We start from the raw sequence: 15,554 nt of genomic DNA, 5'->3' as shown, positions 1-15,554 counted from the left end.
TTTCACACATGCCGCTGTGAAGTGAAACGTCTCCATCTTGTAGTTGAACAAATGGTAGGCTGGACGTGGGGAGCATACCCACCGTGAGAATTCTCATCTTCAGATTTGTCTGAGGGCAAAACCTAGGAAAATGAAAGACAACCCAGAAAATTTTCTGTTTGTGGGTGTGAAACATTCGTTAGGAGCACAACAGTTCTCTTTTTTCTACTTTCTACTCATTAAAATAAGGCAGTCGTTTCAGACTCATTCATTTATTAATCAGTCATCCATTTCAGTGGTCATGCATTCAAATAGTCATTCACTTAAACACGCACTGTTTCAAGACACCCAGCCACCATTCATGTGGTGTTTAGCGAGTGCTTTATGTCCAGGAACGGTACTGGGCGTTAGGACACAGCCGAACACCAGATGTACCGGATTCTGACTCTCATTGCAGCTTATGTTCTAGATAGGAAAGAAGTAAACCTAAACGAATGCTATAGTTCAGAATTCAATTCAGGTTCTGAGGGATACCAGCGTATGAAGAGTTAGGGAAGAAGAGTTGCTTTAGGCGGAGTGGAGAGGTCCCCTAGAAGGTGACATTTGAACTGAGATGTAGCGAGGGCCTCTGTTTTAAGGAGCATTGGGGTGGTCGCCGAGCATGGGCTGTAGGAAGGGCCTATTGCAGAGCATTGTCAGGGGAAGGATAGGTACATCTCTCTCCCCTTTGTTGTCTCAAAACAAGGATTTTGGCAGGAATGTTGCTTGTTGTTCATCGTGCATATTAAATAGGGGACATGCATGGCGTTGATGTTACTTACGTCATTCACCTCCCTCCGCATTATTAGGCACAGGAGAACATTTGGTGGAGAAACTTTAATGCTTCACAGCCAGATTTAATGATACAGGGAGGGGTTAGAAGGTTCGGTAACATGCCGCTCTCTAGCTGTTTGGAGGGAAAAAATACATTGTCAACTTTATTTTTGCCAGACAGTCTGTTAGATTTCAGGAGCATGTGACAATAGGCTTACCTTTCCCGGTCAGAGTATTGGATAAATACATCTTTTTTAAGTCACTTACAGCCATTGACTTTCTTCAGCCCACTCTATCCTGCTATTACTGAGATGTGCATCAAGTATGACATTAGTTCCTGGCACAGGTTTTAAATATGTGGCCCATTAGCCATGCCTCTTATTTGCCCTACACAGTATTTTTCATGAATTCGAAGTATTTACTGTGTACAGCGGTTTGGGACTGGAAAATGACCAGGAAAGCTGAAACCTTGAAAAGCAGTCTTAATAATCAATGGGGAAAATTATGATGGCTCCATGACCTTTAAAAATGTGGTCAAAACACTTACAATTCTTTTTGTGTGTTAAACGTATATAAGGGAATTTGGAAAAAAAAAAACCTAGAACTAAGACTATTTAGTGTGCTGGTAATTTAAAACGCTTGAAACATTGAGAATTAAAGTGGGGTTTTTGTTTTTTGTTTTTTTTCCCTTTGGAAAACTTTTATCAAGAGTAGTTTGAACAGCGCTCGCCTGCTTTTTCTGGTTGTGTAACTTATAATTCAGATGGAGCATCTTTTCTCTGCCTTGGCAAATTGTCACACTCCTTTCTAAGTTTGGATCAGTTTCCAACATTTCATCCTTTGTGCTTTCACTGTGGTGAAATGTGAAGTTTTTGTTTTTGTTTTTTTTTTCTTTTCTTTTTTTTTTTAAAGATTTTATTTATTTATTTGACAGAGACAGAGACAGCGAGAGAGGGAACACAAGCAGGGGGAGTGGGAGAGGGAGAAGCAGGGCTCATAGTGGAGGAGCCTGATGTGGGGCTCGATCCCACAACGCCAGGATCATGCCCTGAGCCAAAGGCAGACCCTTAACAACTGAGCCACCCAGGCGCCCCTGTTTTTTTTTTTTTTTTCTTTTAAACGTCAAGTGTTTCACTGGGATCCCTTCCTCTGGGACACCTTCCTTCTTTTCATCATGACCACTTCCTGCGTTGACGTCGATACGTCTGCCTTTAGCTAAGTTCCTCTAGCTGCACATCTGGAGTCTAAGCAGCAGCTTGGTCCACATTCCCAACACTCCCACAGTCCGCTGTTCCTCCCATAACCACGTTTATGTGTGATTCACAAGTCACCTCTCCCATCATCACTTTTTGTGTCTTTGTTGCACTTCCGTATTTCTTGGCCAGTTCCCTCCTCTGCGTGTCCATGTTTGTAAAATGTCACCAGGGTTTAACCAGTGGAAGACTGGGGGGGGGGGCAGCACCATTCGCTATGTTCCTGGCTCTGTGTGAACAATGACAGGTGCACGGTGACCCAGACAAACTTTGAAAGAAGTACTGTGGTTGGTCCCTGATTGTGATGCACATCTGTTATCTACATGGTGGTCCGCGAACAGAACACCTGGTAATGGATTTGTACTTTATGCATTGCCTCCAAACTAAAAAACCATGGTTCCTGAAATTTGAACTAGATTGTTGGGGAACTGGTATTATTTAACTGAACTGTGGTCATTGACATTTTCGAGTGTTGGAACCATGATGAGCGAGGGCTGCCTGTTGTTGCTGAAAATTAAATAGAGAATTACACATAGCCTCCAATTTCCAGTTTCTCTTGATAAAAAGAAACAATAAAGTAGTGTCTACCCACCACGGGGTATGTATTTTCCTGTTTGCCTCAATTTTCACGACTCACTGTTGTTATACACCCGTGGCTTCTGCTGGGCTGTGCAGAAGCAAGTAGCTACTGGTGACTCCTGGCTATAGGAGACTATTTAAATAAAAATATAAAGTTGATGTTTAATTGTTAATTTTAAAATTAAAATTAATTAAAATTAAATGCAATTAAAATCCTGTCCTTCAGTCCCACCAGCCACATTTCAAGTGCTTAGAAGCCACACGGACTAGTGGCTACTATATTAGTGTAAGATATAGAACCTTTCTCTCATTATGAAAGTCCCACTAGACAGCACTGCTCTATGGGCATTGATTTAAATTAGCTAAATTACTATTAGTAATTTACTAATATGGTAAATTACTATATTAGGTAAATTACTATGGATGTTTGGATATCAAAACATTAAAAGTCCGTAATAATCCCTCTCGATTTGAATTCTTTTTTTTTCCCTCTTTCATAGATTAAGCTGGACCAGATGAGATTCTAAATAGGAGTATTTTTTTCAAGGAGAGGCTTGGTTTTTTGTTTTGTTTTGTTTTTTCTCCATGTGGAAACATTAATTATGATGGAATCTTTCTGGCTTAGTATTTGAGGTTGCAGTCTCCTGGAAAAACATTTTGTCATCAATAAGAAATTTGAGACACTATTTTAGCAATCATTTTGGTGATTCAAAGATTTTCTACTTTTTGATGGCAAAGATTGTGGTGATGATGGTGATATTGGTAATGAGAGGGGCCAATGTTTGATTCCTCATGCCAGAAGATTGTCAGGTAGCAAAGCTATGTCTTTAATATCTGAGCATATAAGGAAATGCGAGTGAGTTTTAAGATCCTGCGGGAGGAATAACAACATGTAAATATAAAATTGTTATGAAATTGCCAGAACATCTGTTTCCACAATTTTTTGCTTTTCTTAGCATGCTTCAATATTTTTTTCAGTTATATACAAAATAAAATTAAAATACATAGAAATCTTGGGTTCAAGTTGCTATTCTCATAGATTCTTCTGGGATTATTGGGTCTTCTAATTTAAACATTAGGCAAACTGTATCATGTGCTGTGCTGCCTAAACCCAACATCGAAAGTGAGAGCCTTGGAAAACAAGTCGCAAATCCTGAAAGCACTTCGATATTTTAAATGTTGTCAATGTTTGTTTTTCGTATTGTGAGGTTGCTTTTATTGTTGACAATTATGTTTGGGAAAATTCATATAGATCAACCTGCAGTGAAAGACGTAGCTCTAGTCAGATGACGTATCCCTAGCCCCTGCCTCCAGTGATGCTAAGTTATGATGGGGAAGAAAAATACAGATAGAACATGAGGTAAGGGTGGCACGTAGTGGAGCTTGGAAACATAGGGATGGAGTTTCGTATGTGGCATGAGGGAAGTTCTGGGTTCCAAACGATAATAACCCTCGTGTCAGTGAACAGTATTCCAATCCTATTCCGCGTTATGGTTTCTAGGAGGGGCATGCTGCCTGGAGGGACGCCTTAAAGGAATTCATTTCTATTGATTTTTAAAGCAACTATTAGCTTAGTAGCCTTCCCTTTATGATGTGAAATAGGATATTAAAAAAACCTTATTAGGGGCGCCTGGGTGGCACAGTGGTTAAGCGTCTGCCTTCGGCTCAGGGCGTGATCCCGGCGTTATGGGATCGCCCCACATCAGGCTCCTCTGCTATGAGCCTTGCTTCTTCCTCTCCCACTCCCCCTACTTGTGTTCCGTCTCTCGCTAGCTGTCTCTATCTCTGTCAAGTAAATAAATAAAATCTTTAAAAAAAAATCCCTTATTAAAAAAACAAACAAGCAAACAAAAAAGCCTGTAGCACACCAATGAAGTAGGTATAAATATTAGCCGAGCAGAGCGTTAACAAAGACACTAGGCTAAGAGATTTGAGGAAGAAAGAGTGGCTTAGGAGTTTGTGGTTTGAAACACTGAAGGTGTTTCTTCTATTGTTTTAAAGATGTCACAACCCTCCTTGTCATTGTCAGTTGACTTCATAAGAAGAGTTTAAGATGGAAAGAACAAACTTCGTCCCTTTACAGGCTTTGGGGGTTTTAGCGATAAATGGTGAGCTATATTTGCATACAAATCACTATCTTGAAAAAACCTGCTTTCTTGACACTTCTTGCTGAGTTTTTTTTTAATTTATTTGTTTTTAATGAATTGCCTCTTTGTTTTTAGAGGCTGCCTGATTAACTTATTCTATTCTGGAAGCTACCAGAGTGACATTAAAATGTCTTTTGCTTCCTGTTTTGGAAACATTTAGAAATCACTTGCTACTTAGAGTTTTCACGCCCTTTTTCTTTCCCTGGTAGGATCTTCTGCATTTTTATTGTTGTAAATGATTTAGCCTATTCTTTAATTTTGAATGGAATACACGATTATCTTTATGTGTCCAGCTGTCTTTTGTTGGAAGAGACACGTCTTAAATTGTTCACTGCTGAATCAGATTAAAATGATTTTAGTGTTGTGCCATGTAGGAAAAAAATCTTCAGCTTCTCTCTTGTGGAGGGTTCATCCTTGTGAACACATTGCTCAGACACAAAATAAACTTCTTTTTTTCACTTTTCAAGAGTGGGTCTGATGTGGGAAACAAAGGCAGAAGAAACATTAAATTTCCTTACTACCTACAGCTCATTGACAAGTCCTTGAAACAGGCAGAGTGACGTTCCTCCAGAAACTCAGCTGCCTCAATGTTTATACTTTGCTTAGAGCAAAAGGCAATCTTAGCCCAGCCTGCAGGATCCTTAAGTCTACTTTAACATGTAAAAACTCCTTTGGAAACCTCCTTTATCTCTACCCCCCCCAAGATGCATGTTGGCTATCATCCCCCAAGCATATGACCCACCGATATACATCTGAAGGGTCTCATAACTAAGGTTTTATTAGACAGTAATAAATGACCTTACCCAACAATAGCTAGCCTGCTCAAGGTCCTGGAAACCTTGCTTCCAAATTCCTTAGAGACTTACACTCTCCCTAACCCCCTCCCAACTTGAAAGTATATAGTGGGCCATTCCGCATGACCCTGGTGCATTTCTTTCTGCCCACGGGTCCTGTCTCGTGCTTTAATAAAACCACCTTTTGGCACCAAAGACCCCTTAAGAATTCTTTCTTGGCCATCTGCTTCGAACCCTAACATCTTTCCTACATCAAGTCTATTAGATTCTAAGCTAAAATGGATAGAAGTGTGAGTCTGTTTTTTAATTATTCTCTTGGGAACTAATTCCAAATATTTTTTCTAACTCAAATCAATGATTCTTATCTTAGTTATAGTCAGGAGACTAAGAATTTTTTGCCAATTCAAGACCACAGAAAACAGTGTACACACACACACACACACACACACACGCACAAACATATCCATCCCATCTTGCCAACGTTTTCAGGAGATTCATAGAAGTCCTGAGGTCCATCTACACCCCCAGGTTAGTTGGTTTTGGGAAATCTGTAAATTCAAGAAGGAACGATCTCTAAATAGTGAGCCACCTGACACTGCGTCCGTGCCCCCCCCCCAACCCCAGCCACCTTATCTCCTAAATTACCACTCTCCACCCACCTCCTCAGGCCAGAACCCTGGAGTCCTCTGGGATCCCCCTCCACTCATTCCCCACACCCCATCAGTAAGTGCTGTTGCTCCTGTATTAGAAAAATTTCTTGAATTTTCTGTATCTGCGCTGTCACCACCATAGCTTGGGCCTAGTTAGAATCTCTCAGCTAGTCTCTAGTAAAGCCATCCCTAGTGGTCTTCAGCTTTATCCTTGCTTTGATTGAATCCTTTTTTTTTTTTTTCCTATACAGCATTTACAGTGCTCTTTCTAAAAGAGAACTCCGATTCTGTCATAAATCTCTATTACCCACTGCCTGGGAATCTTCAGAGGCTTCCCCATGCACACAGAATCAGTCCAGCCTGCCCCCCAGAGCTGTGGAGAGCCAGTGCTCTTTCCTAGCTTTCCAGGTCAACAGGCTGAGCTTACTCCCAGTGTAGCAGTGTTGGCTGGGAAAGTCCCTCCCCTTGTGTCATTACATCTTTGCTTTCTTATCTCAACCCTTGTCTCTCTCACAATAGGCAACGTTTTTATCTGTTTCCTGCCTTTTCAAAGGCTCTACCGTGTACGCTTCTGGACTGGAGGGAATGGGGTGCCTGTGGCTGGTGCATGCCCTGTCCTCAGTGTCATACACAATACCTACCAGGTAGGAGGCTCTTTTTTTTTTCTTTAAAGTTTTTAATTTTAATTCTGGTGTTTTAATTCCAGTATAAGAGTATTAACTCTATTAATTATTCTCTTAATAAATTACATACTTAACAAACAAATGAAAAACATACAACATCCTAAAAAAGTGTTTTGTTTCTACCCTTTCCTCCAAAATCTGGCTTTATGGCCTTCCTTCAGTAATTCGCAGAGAAATTCATTCATTAAACACGGGTACACCTTTCAACATGAAATATTCTCACATCTCTTTCAGATTGCTACCTTAGGACTGAATTTGTTTCTTTATTTATTTTGGTTAGGGGAAGGTTAATTCACATTCCGAGAATGCCCAGTTAACATAATTCAGGCTCTCTGTTTGTGAAGTAAAGAATTTTTCTATCAACATTTGTATTTGTCGCAAAAAAAGCTCTCATCATTAGTTTTTAAAAGAGCATAGAACAATGTTATTCTCCGATCTTTCCAAGCTCCAATGAGTTAATGGTCTACAAGTTTCCCATTTAAAATGCAAGCACTGCCTTTGATGTGTGAAGGGAAGGGTATCTCATGTTTAGTTTTTCTGTGCCTTTAGCTGGGTCTCTTTTTTTATTAAGAATTCAGAACTAAGCTTTTTTTTTTTTTTTTTTTTTTTAAGTAGTAAGTACCTTTCCCTTAATTATTTTCATGTAAGTAAGTTGAGTCTGGTCTTGTTCAGTGGTCTCAGAAACAATTTCTGAAACATTTTGAAGAATTACTTATGTGAAAGAATTGCTTCCCAGATTAAGCAAGAATGAACACGCATGTCATTTTCTCTTGCACCAAATACTTCTTGACGGCCTAGTCTGCATTACACTGTGTGGCACCAGGAATGCCATGTGAGCCTGTCTACTAGGGAATATTTCCTGTCTTCTTCTTCTTTTTTTTTTTTTTTTAATATTTTATTTATTTATTTGACAGAGACAGCCAGCGAGAGAGGGAACACAAGCAGGGGGAGTGGGAGAGGAAGAAGCAGGCTCCTAGCAGAGGAGCCCGATGTGGGGCTTGATCCCAGATCATGCCCTGAGCCGCAGGCAGACGCTTAACGACTGCGCCACCCAGGCGCCTCTATTTCCTGTCTTCTAAGAATGCTTTCCCTGTGGCATATTCCCTTTTATGTCTTCCTCCTTCTGCAGGAAGAAGCAGAAAATGGAGGCAGTGAAGTCTCCCATTTCCTATTTCTTTTCTCTTGTTAAAGAGTCCCTGCTGTTCCATATTTATATTTTGGTTGCTCTTTGCCTTCCACAGTATCTGAACTGTGATGTGTGGGTGGCTTCACTGGCTTGTCCAACTCTACTAGAGATCGGATGGAAATTGGACTTTCCAGTGGCTCTGGAGTGGCATTAGCAAACCAGAAGTGGAATCCATGTTTTTCAGGACCTAGTGGAGCTTGTGTTGGAAGGACCCTCACTATATGGGAGTTTGGGTCCTAGTTTATAGAACTAGACACTCCAGATGCTCTGTCCTCATTCACATGCTGGTAGAATGGAAACGTACATGGTCAAGTGCTACTAAATTACTTACCTTGCCTGTGGTTTTCTAGCAGATCTCCAATGAATTACAGATCTTTAGCATTACTTCCTGATCTATACTAGAATTAAAAAGCTTTTCATTGAGTTTTTGAAGTGATTCTCATAGCAGAGTATATATGAAGTTTTTCTTTAAAAATCCTTGTTGGGGATGATTCTTAAATATTTCTTTCAGCTGATAAGTGTACTTTATTCTTCTTTGCAAAACTCTTCCAACTCTTAACACCTAAGAGCATTTTTATAGCATTCTCATTTTGGGGTGTTCCCACTCCCGTGTTGGCACATTATGGACAGATGCTTTTGAGTGGCAGTAACTCTTTTTCAACACTCTCCTAACTAGAATCATTTAAATCTCATATTCTTCTATGCATCTCCAGGACGATACCAATGAGACCAGATTTTCATAACTGTTACTCAGAGACATTGCAATACCTAAAAATGACTTCCATGTCATTGAGAAAAGGGGGAACATGAGCCTTGGGGGAAATTTTGCATGGCTTTCTAATCGAAGAGTGGGAGACACTTGATTTTGCACATGGATAGCCTTCCTTCTGTCATGGTAGCCAAAACTAACAAATCCCTCCATTCTTCCCTCCTGATTCTTATTGCGGCCTCAGAATCCTCTTCAAAATAATGCTCAAAGCAGCGACTACAGGTTAGTTGGGAGTTAGCAAAAGAGATGAAACCTGTACCACAGACTTGCTCTAGTCACTAAGAACAGGTGATGAACAGAGCCCCCTGCTGACCCGTAATGCCAGTCCATTCTGACTGCGCAACTGATGCTTCTGGTTGCCATGGAGAAGGAAAGAGAGCTTTGGGGTCTCACACTGCGGTTCAGAGCTCTATTCCATAAGCAACATATATCACTTCTGCTCACAATTCCTTGGCCAGAATTCATCTTCAGCTTCATCTAACCACAAGAATCCAGGAAGTAGAATCCTACCTTGTGCCTGGATATGGCAGGAACCTGAGATAGTTGGTGAACAGCACTCATGACCTTCATATCCCATTCGATGTATTTTAATGCTCAACTTCTCAGCGTATTTCATGTAGCGGAATGTCCTCTTGCTTTGCCCATATGAATTAAAAGGATATTTTGTTTGTTTGTTTAAAAAACAACCATCTTTCGCAGGCACCTCTGTGTTGAGGTAAATGATGCTCAAGATTCCCATAGAACATGCCCTAGAACATTTGTCCTATGCAGTGTTGTGCAAAGTAATAATAATAATAATACCTTTATTGTCAAGCAAATAAGAAATGCTGCATAGCATCTCTGCTTTTTGAGAAGTCAGAACGCACATTAGCATATAAAATATCCTTATGAGTACTGTCCTTAAAGAAAACTGTTTTACTTCATTTCATCCAGTACTTTTGAATCCTCCTTGACCACACGTTTTTTTTCTCCTGTGTCATGTGTGGTAACATCTCATAAAACGAGCGTTCTGGTGAACCACTGTAGTAAACACCGCAGTAGGCACATGGAGACTTCCGTGACCTTGGCGGCATTGAAATAGCATAGATGACTTTACCACGTGGTCTTAGCCAAGATTTTCACTTTATAATTGTGTGATCTTGGGTTTGTGGTTTCACTTTGTTGGCCGGAACTTCTGCATGTGGAAAAATAGGGGTGTTGTTATCTCCTCAAAGGGTCACTGATTGTCACCAGAACATAGTAGGCAGCAAACAAGTGTTATATATTCTTTCCTTCCCCTTTTGATATTATTCACTTTTCCTCACATATTTAATTTAATGCAAGTAAGCTTTTCCTATTCTGATTCTCTTAGGTTAATTAATAGAAGATTCCTTTGCCTTGAGAAATACACAGAATAATGGGTGAAATTTAAACCAAAGAATCTGTACCAAAGTGCTTTCAGGCTTCAGAGCATTTTTATAGCATTCTCATAAATGCTTTGATTTTACTTTCTTTGAAGGCCACATGTTTGCTTCTCCCTATGAATGTGATTCTCACCTCTGAGCATCCAGATTGGTATGGGTGTTTGGGGGGATGGCTCAGGGCAGATCTGCCTTCTCTTCCCCCAGATGACTGAGGACTCACTGTCACTGTATGTTTCCAGGACAAAGCATGAGAATTCTCGTGGATACTCAATAGATACTTGCCCTGAGATCCAGGAACGAGCAGAGTACTATCATTATCTTAATCATACTGTCCTGGAGATTATTATATTCTGGAAATCTAATTTGCTCAAAATTATATTTATGCCATTTATGCTTATGGTTGATGACTATCCCATGATGTCGTCTCTGAGTTACCACAGTGTAGGTATGTTAATATCCAGTGAAGAAAGATGTGACCCACATGGACAAGTTGCTTCTTCAGAATTGCGTTGCTTAATTTGGGGGGTAATATTTCTACCTTTCTGATAAGAAAATTCACAGAAGTGCTTACACTGTTAATAGTAGATTACTTTTTGAGATGCCACCTACTTTGATTCAAAGCTCTGTAACTATGCTATTTAAATCAAATAAATTGAATCGCCTCTTAAAAAATACCTCACAGTCTGTCCTGTTGTTTTTGAAGTGACATTATGAATTATCTTAAACATTTGCAAGGGCTAGGGTTATTTGTTAGAGCAAATAACTTATTACACAGGGTCTCGGGAAGTCTGCACTACGAACTGGAAAGTTCCTTGCTTGTCATTGAACTACATACTAGTCTGAAATAGAGATGAATACTCTACTTTTTTATTAGTTCCAAAGATTCTTCGTCATATTATTTGATACTGACTTCGTCCATATTCACATATGCACATGCTGATCAGCCTCATCGGAATCAATGATTATTTTGATGGTTTGATTTATTTTAGTGACTTTTATATTCTGAATCCCTAGACTAGATCAGATATAGAAAAATAAATGGGAGCAAGTCTGAACAACTCTGAGAATAATATTCTGCTGTCTTCTTTAATTAATCATCTGACTCAGTACATTTCCATTTCTCTGTCATGACTCTATATTTAAATATTTCATATTTGTCATGGAAATGTACATGAAATTATTTTTTAGATCATCAATTATTACCCATGATGAGCAAATTAAACTTATCCAATTTATTTTGAATAAAAATGTAACAACGTAATGAACATTTGATGTTGTTGGGCAGATTCTCGCTTTTGCAGCATTTCACTTTGTTCTTGACTCCACCAGGGTCTTTACAGATGTTTGTGTGGTTCTTGAGGCAGGGGAGGAGGCCACAGAAATGACCCCTGCATCTCTTGTTACGTGCCCACTCTGATTGGTGACAGCTGCTTAGAGGGCAGGATTGAGAAGGAATCGAGTCTCTGTGGTTCAAGGAGAGAGTTACGGAGCTGATTATCGATGTCTGCCAGAGGTTAACACTGGAACATGGTGGCAGAGGTGCAATGTTTTGTCATCTTGTGTGTAATGGAAGGAACTTTGGTGTGGGGAAGCCAGATAGCTGAGTTTCAGTTCCGGGTGTGCACCTGTGTGACTTTGAGCAAATCAGTTAAACACTCTGTTCCCCGTTTCCCCCCCATCCAACAAGGAAGATATTGACGTAATAATAATTGAAGGATGATGTTTAAGGCCCACCCCAGCTCCAAAAATGCCATGGCTGCATATATTCAGCAGGTGTCTAAGCTATCTTGGGCACCTGGCCATTTTTATAACATCCCTGGGACTTCTTTTCACAGTTACTACCTGTGGTCGATTGTTATGGTGATGACCCCCAATGCAATAGGACTTCCCCTGCCCATACCTCTTTTCAGTGAGGTCCTTGCACTCCTCCTGTCAGGAGATGGAATTTATTTCTCTACCTTCAGCCTGGGCTGGCCTGTCATTTCCTTTGACCAATAGAATGTGGGAGAAAGTAAGCCTTCAGAGGTGTTCAGAGTTTCTGCCTCTGTATTGGGATGAAAAGGCACGTGGAGTGAGGGGCCCAGGGGACCCAGGTGAGCCCAGCCCCAAGCCTACCTGCCAAGTAAAAGCGGTTGCCTGAGTGAGACCAGCACAAAAACCACCCACAGAATCAGGACTAGAAAACAAAGTAGTGTTATTTTAAGCTACTGTGTTTGTGTTTGTTGTCATAATGCAGTAGTAGACAGCTGATAGAGAAGTTGGAAGTCAGTCAGTAGGTCTCCTGTGACTGGAAGGTTCTAACAGTTAGTACCAGCTATCAGCTGTGATACCTTAGTTCTCCTCCATGTGGTGCTTGTTCCCCAGTACACCACCTGGGCTTTTCACAGCATTTTGGTCTCAGTGTTCCAAGAGGACAAAAAAAACAGAAGTTGTCAAGTCTGTTCAGGGCTGACCCTGGGAAGTCACACAGAGAAGCTTCTACCACATTTCACTGATCAAAGCAAGTCACAAGGCCAGCCCAAATTCAAGGGGAGAGGAAACAGACTTCCACTTTTGATGAGAAGAGAAGCAAAGTCACTTTGCAAAGGGGCAGGTGGGATGGGCGGGACTTTTGTGGTAATATTTGTAAATCTACCATACCAACTTCAGGTGCTTGACTAGTGCAGGATTCCATTTGATTTCTTTCTTTCATTGTGTGTATTCTGGGTTAGCTGTGTGCCATCCAGAGCTCAGCACAGGGCCTGGTATGTTGTGTCATCGTTCTTCTGTGTGGCAAAACACCTCAAGTGTTTACATTCCAAAGGACAGGGGCAGGCACTTCTGGGCTGCTAGTGCATGAAGAAGAAGAGGGAAAGGAAAGGCATTACCAAGTTTCTGGGCTTGGTCATAAAAATAATGATGTGAGAGAGTCAGCAACTCCCAATCACTGTCCAACAGGCCACAGGATTTTTCAGTTGTCTGTCAGCCTAGCCATCGATTTTGACTGTTGTAGCTAAGCTTTCTCCAGAGTCTGTCAACTCAGGGGAGCCAAAGGTACCTTGAACCAAGCCAACCTCAAAAATGGGAAAGGACCAGGTATCATTTGTGGTGTGCATATCATAAGCATAAACTTGTGGAATCACTATGTTGTACACCTGAAACTAATGTGATATGCATCAACTGTACTTCAGTTAAAATGAATGAAGGAAGGAAGGACAGGAGGGAGGGAAAGAGGAAGGGAGGGAGGGAAGGGCCAAAATTCAGACTCCACGTGCCTCCATGCTTCCTCCTGCTGAACCCCCTGGTGCAAGGAAGTTCTCTCATTCTTGATGTCCTTACTCACAGTTCTCTGTTAGAATGAGGGCATACTTACTACTTCTCTTGCCCAGCACTGAGGCTTCCTCCCATAATGGGGTTGGATGTTTCCTCTGCTTTCTTCATTCAAGGCTAGGTGTCTCTCAGCCTTTAGAAGTTTTGCACAGTGTCTTTGTGTTTCATGGAACCCATGGCTTTCTTCCGCGAACAGACTGAGAATTCAGGGCACACTTTTTTTTTTTAATGTAAGATTTTATTTATTTATTTGAGAGAGAATGAGAGAGAGCATGAGCTGGGAGAGAGGCAGATGGAGAAGGAGAGCCAGACTACCCACTGAACAGGGAGCCCGATGTGGGGCTCCATCCCAGGACCTGAGCTGAAGTCACACACTTAACCGACTGATCCACCCATGGTACATTTGTAATAAGAGGGTAGGCAGAGACTAAGTCATAAAAGTACAAAAAATACAAATTCCCAGCACTGTGGTTAATAACATTGACCCTGGAATCATACAGGCTTGGGTAGAATTATAGTTTTAGTCTCATGTTGAGTGTGCTGTCTTGCACAAGTGTCTCGTTTTCTATAAGCTATAATTTCCTCATCTGCAAAATAGGAATTATAACAGTACTTTATGGTTTGTTGGAAAGATTAAGTAAATGAAAGTACATATATAAATGAAACAGTGATTGTGGCCAAAGAAGGAATGTCTGACAACTTTCTTTAAAACTAACCATAAGTTGTTAGGCCATTTTCAAGGACAGATCTTGGTCCAAATTTGGAGAAATTGTTTCTGATTTTAGAAAATTGAAATGCAAGACCATACTGAAAAGTTTATCTCACACCCCTAGGCAAAGTTAGATTCTGCCTCCTCTGTGCTCCCACAACATTCTGTACTGATTTCTATCAATAGTCTTCATCTCTCTGTGTTGTGATGATCTGTTTATACTGCATGACAGTTTGGGACATCAGAGTGTGAGCCCTTCAAGGGCAGTTGCTCTGCTGTATTCATCTTGGCACCCTAAAAGCTAGTGCAAACCCTGGACTGAGAGGAGGCTCTAGCAATGGGATGGATGGATGTGTGGGTTGCCAGCAGAATCACTGGTTGAATTACTCCCCCATTTGTAAAATTCACGTGAAATCTCATTTGCACTAGGAAGTCATCTTTGATTTTCTTCTGCCGTGAGGAGTTTGTTTATGGACCACAGGAACTAAACTCTAACTATTCCCTTCTCTTCTTTTTAAAAAAATGTTACTACTAAATGGACCTCTCTACTGTAGATTAGAGAGAGAAACCAGACCCCATTTGATACTCTCTTTCACAGGTTCTTACCCATGATGAATCCTGGATAAACATATATTAAATTCAATTATGTAGATTAACTTCTTTGAGGGTTATCATGCATGTTGGCTAAAAAGTCTCTTCAGGGGTATTAATTCCAGGCAAAGAGGACTCAAAGAAAGTGTGTTGTAATAATATGGGATTTGCCCATTAACAATGCCTAAGAATCTCTAAATTATACTTCATCTGTGATAGTACCTTAAAACTACTGGCATATAAACAGTTGCAGTAGAATTACAAGAGCTGTCTGCTGTTCTTCAAAATTAATTTGCTTTGCCTGAGTTGTTTGTCTATGAGAATCATGTAGCTCATGATACCCACCATCTTTAAGCAATATGGTGTTTTCTTCCAAGGCTTATGCACTGATTTTGAGAAAACGCTTTTATTTTCAGTTGAATTTGTGAATAACATACTGTCCTGGTGCTCTCATGTGTTTGTGGATCATATGCTTTGTTCTTCCAATTAAAGATAGCAGAAACTCCTTTAGCTGCGTTGGAGAGCAACACTCATGATTTATCTATATGATGTCGCCATAACACATTTTCTTTTTTTTTTTTATTTATTTATGTGACAGAGACAGAGATAGAGACAGCCAGCAAGAGAGGGAACACAAGCAGGGGGAGTGGGAGAGGAAGAAGCAGGCTCATAGCAGAGGAGCCTGATGT

General features: G+C 40.6%; 1 protein-coding gene across 11 annotated transcripts in view; it reads left to right on the top strand.

The window, feature by feature from the left end:
• FHIT (fragile histidine triad diadenosine triphosphatase) overlaps positions 1-15,554 on the top strand; it is a 1,448,934-nt gene that overhangs the window by 1,153,266 nt on the left and 280,114 nt on the right. For 3 of the 11 annotated variants that reach the window (XM_034658572.1, XM_034658582.1, XM_034658581.1), the window contains exon 1: positions 6,785-6,859. The exons of 7 other annotated variants lie outside the window; for them this stretch is intronic. In XM_034658572.1, coding sequence (XP_034514463.1) covers positions 6,801-6,859 — 59 coding nt within the window. In that variant the 5' untranslated portion in view covers positions 6,785-6,800. Of the gene's footprint in view, positions 1-6,741; positions 6,860-15,554 lie in introns of those variants that run through there. One more of the 11 variants, XM_034658583.1, reaches the window with a different exon arrangement.

This window comes from Ailuropoda melanoleuca, chromosome 4, assembly GCF_002007445.2.
Source record: "Ailuropoda melanoleuca isolate Jingjing chromosome 4, ASM200744v2, whole genome shotgun sequence".
Lineage (NCBI taxonomy): Eukaryota > Metazoa > Chordata > Mammalia > Carnivora > Ursidae > Ailuropoda > Ailuropoda melanoleuca.
Note: the sequence above shows the minus strand (reverse complement) of the source record. Positions and strands in the feature narration are given on the sequence as shown.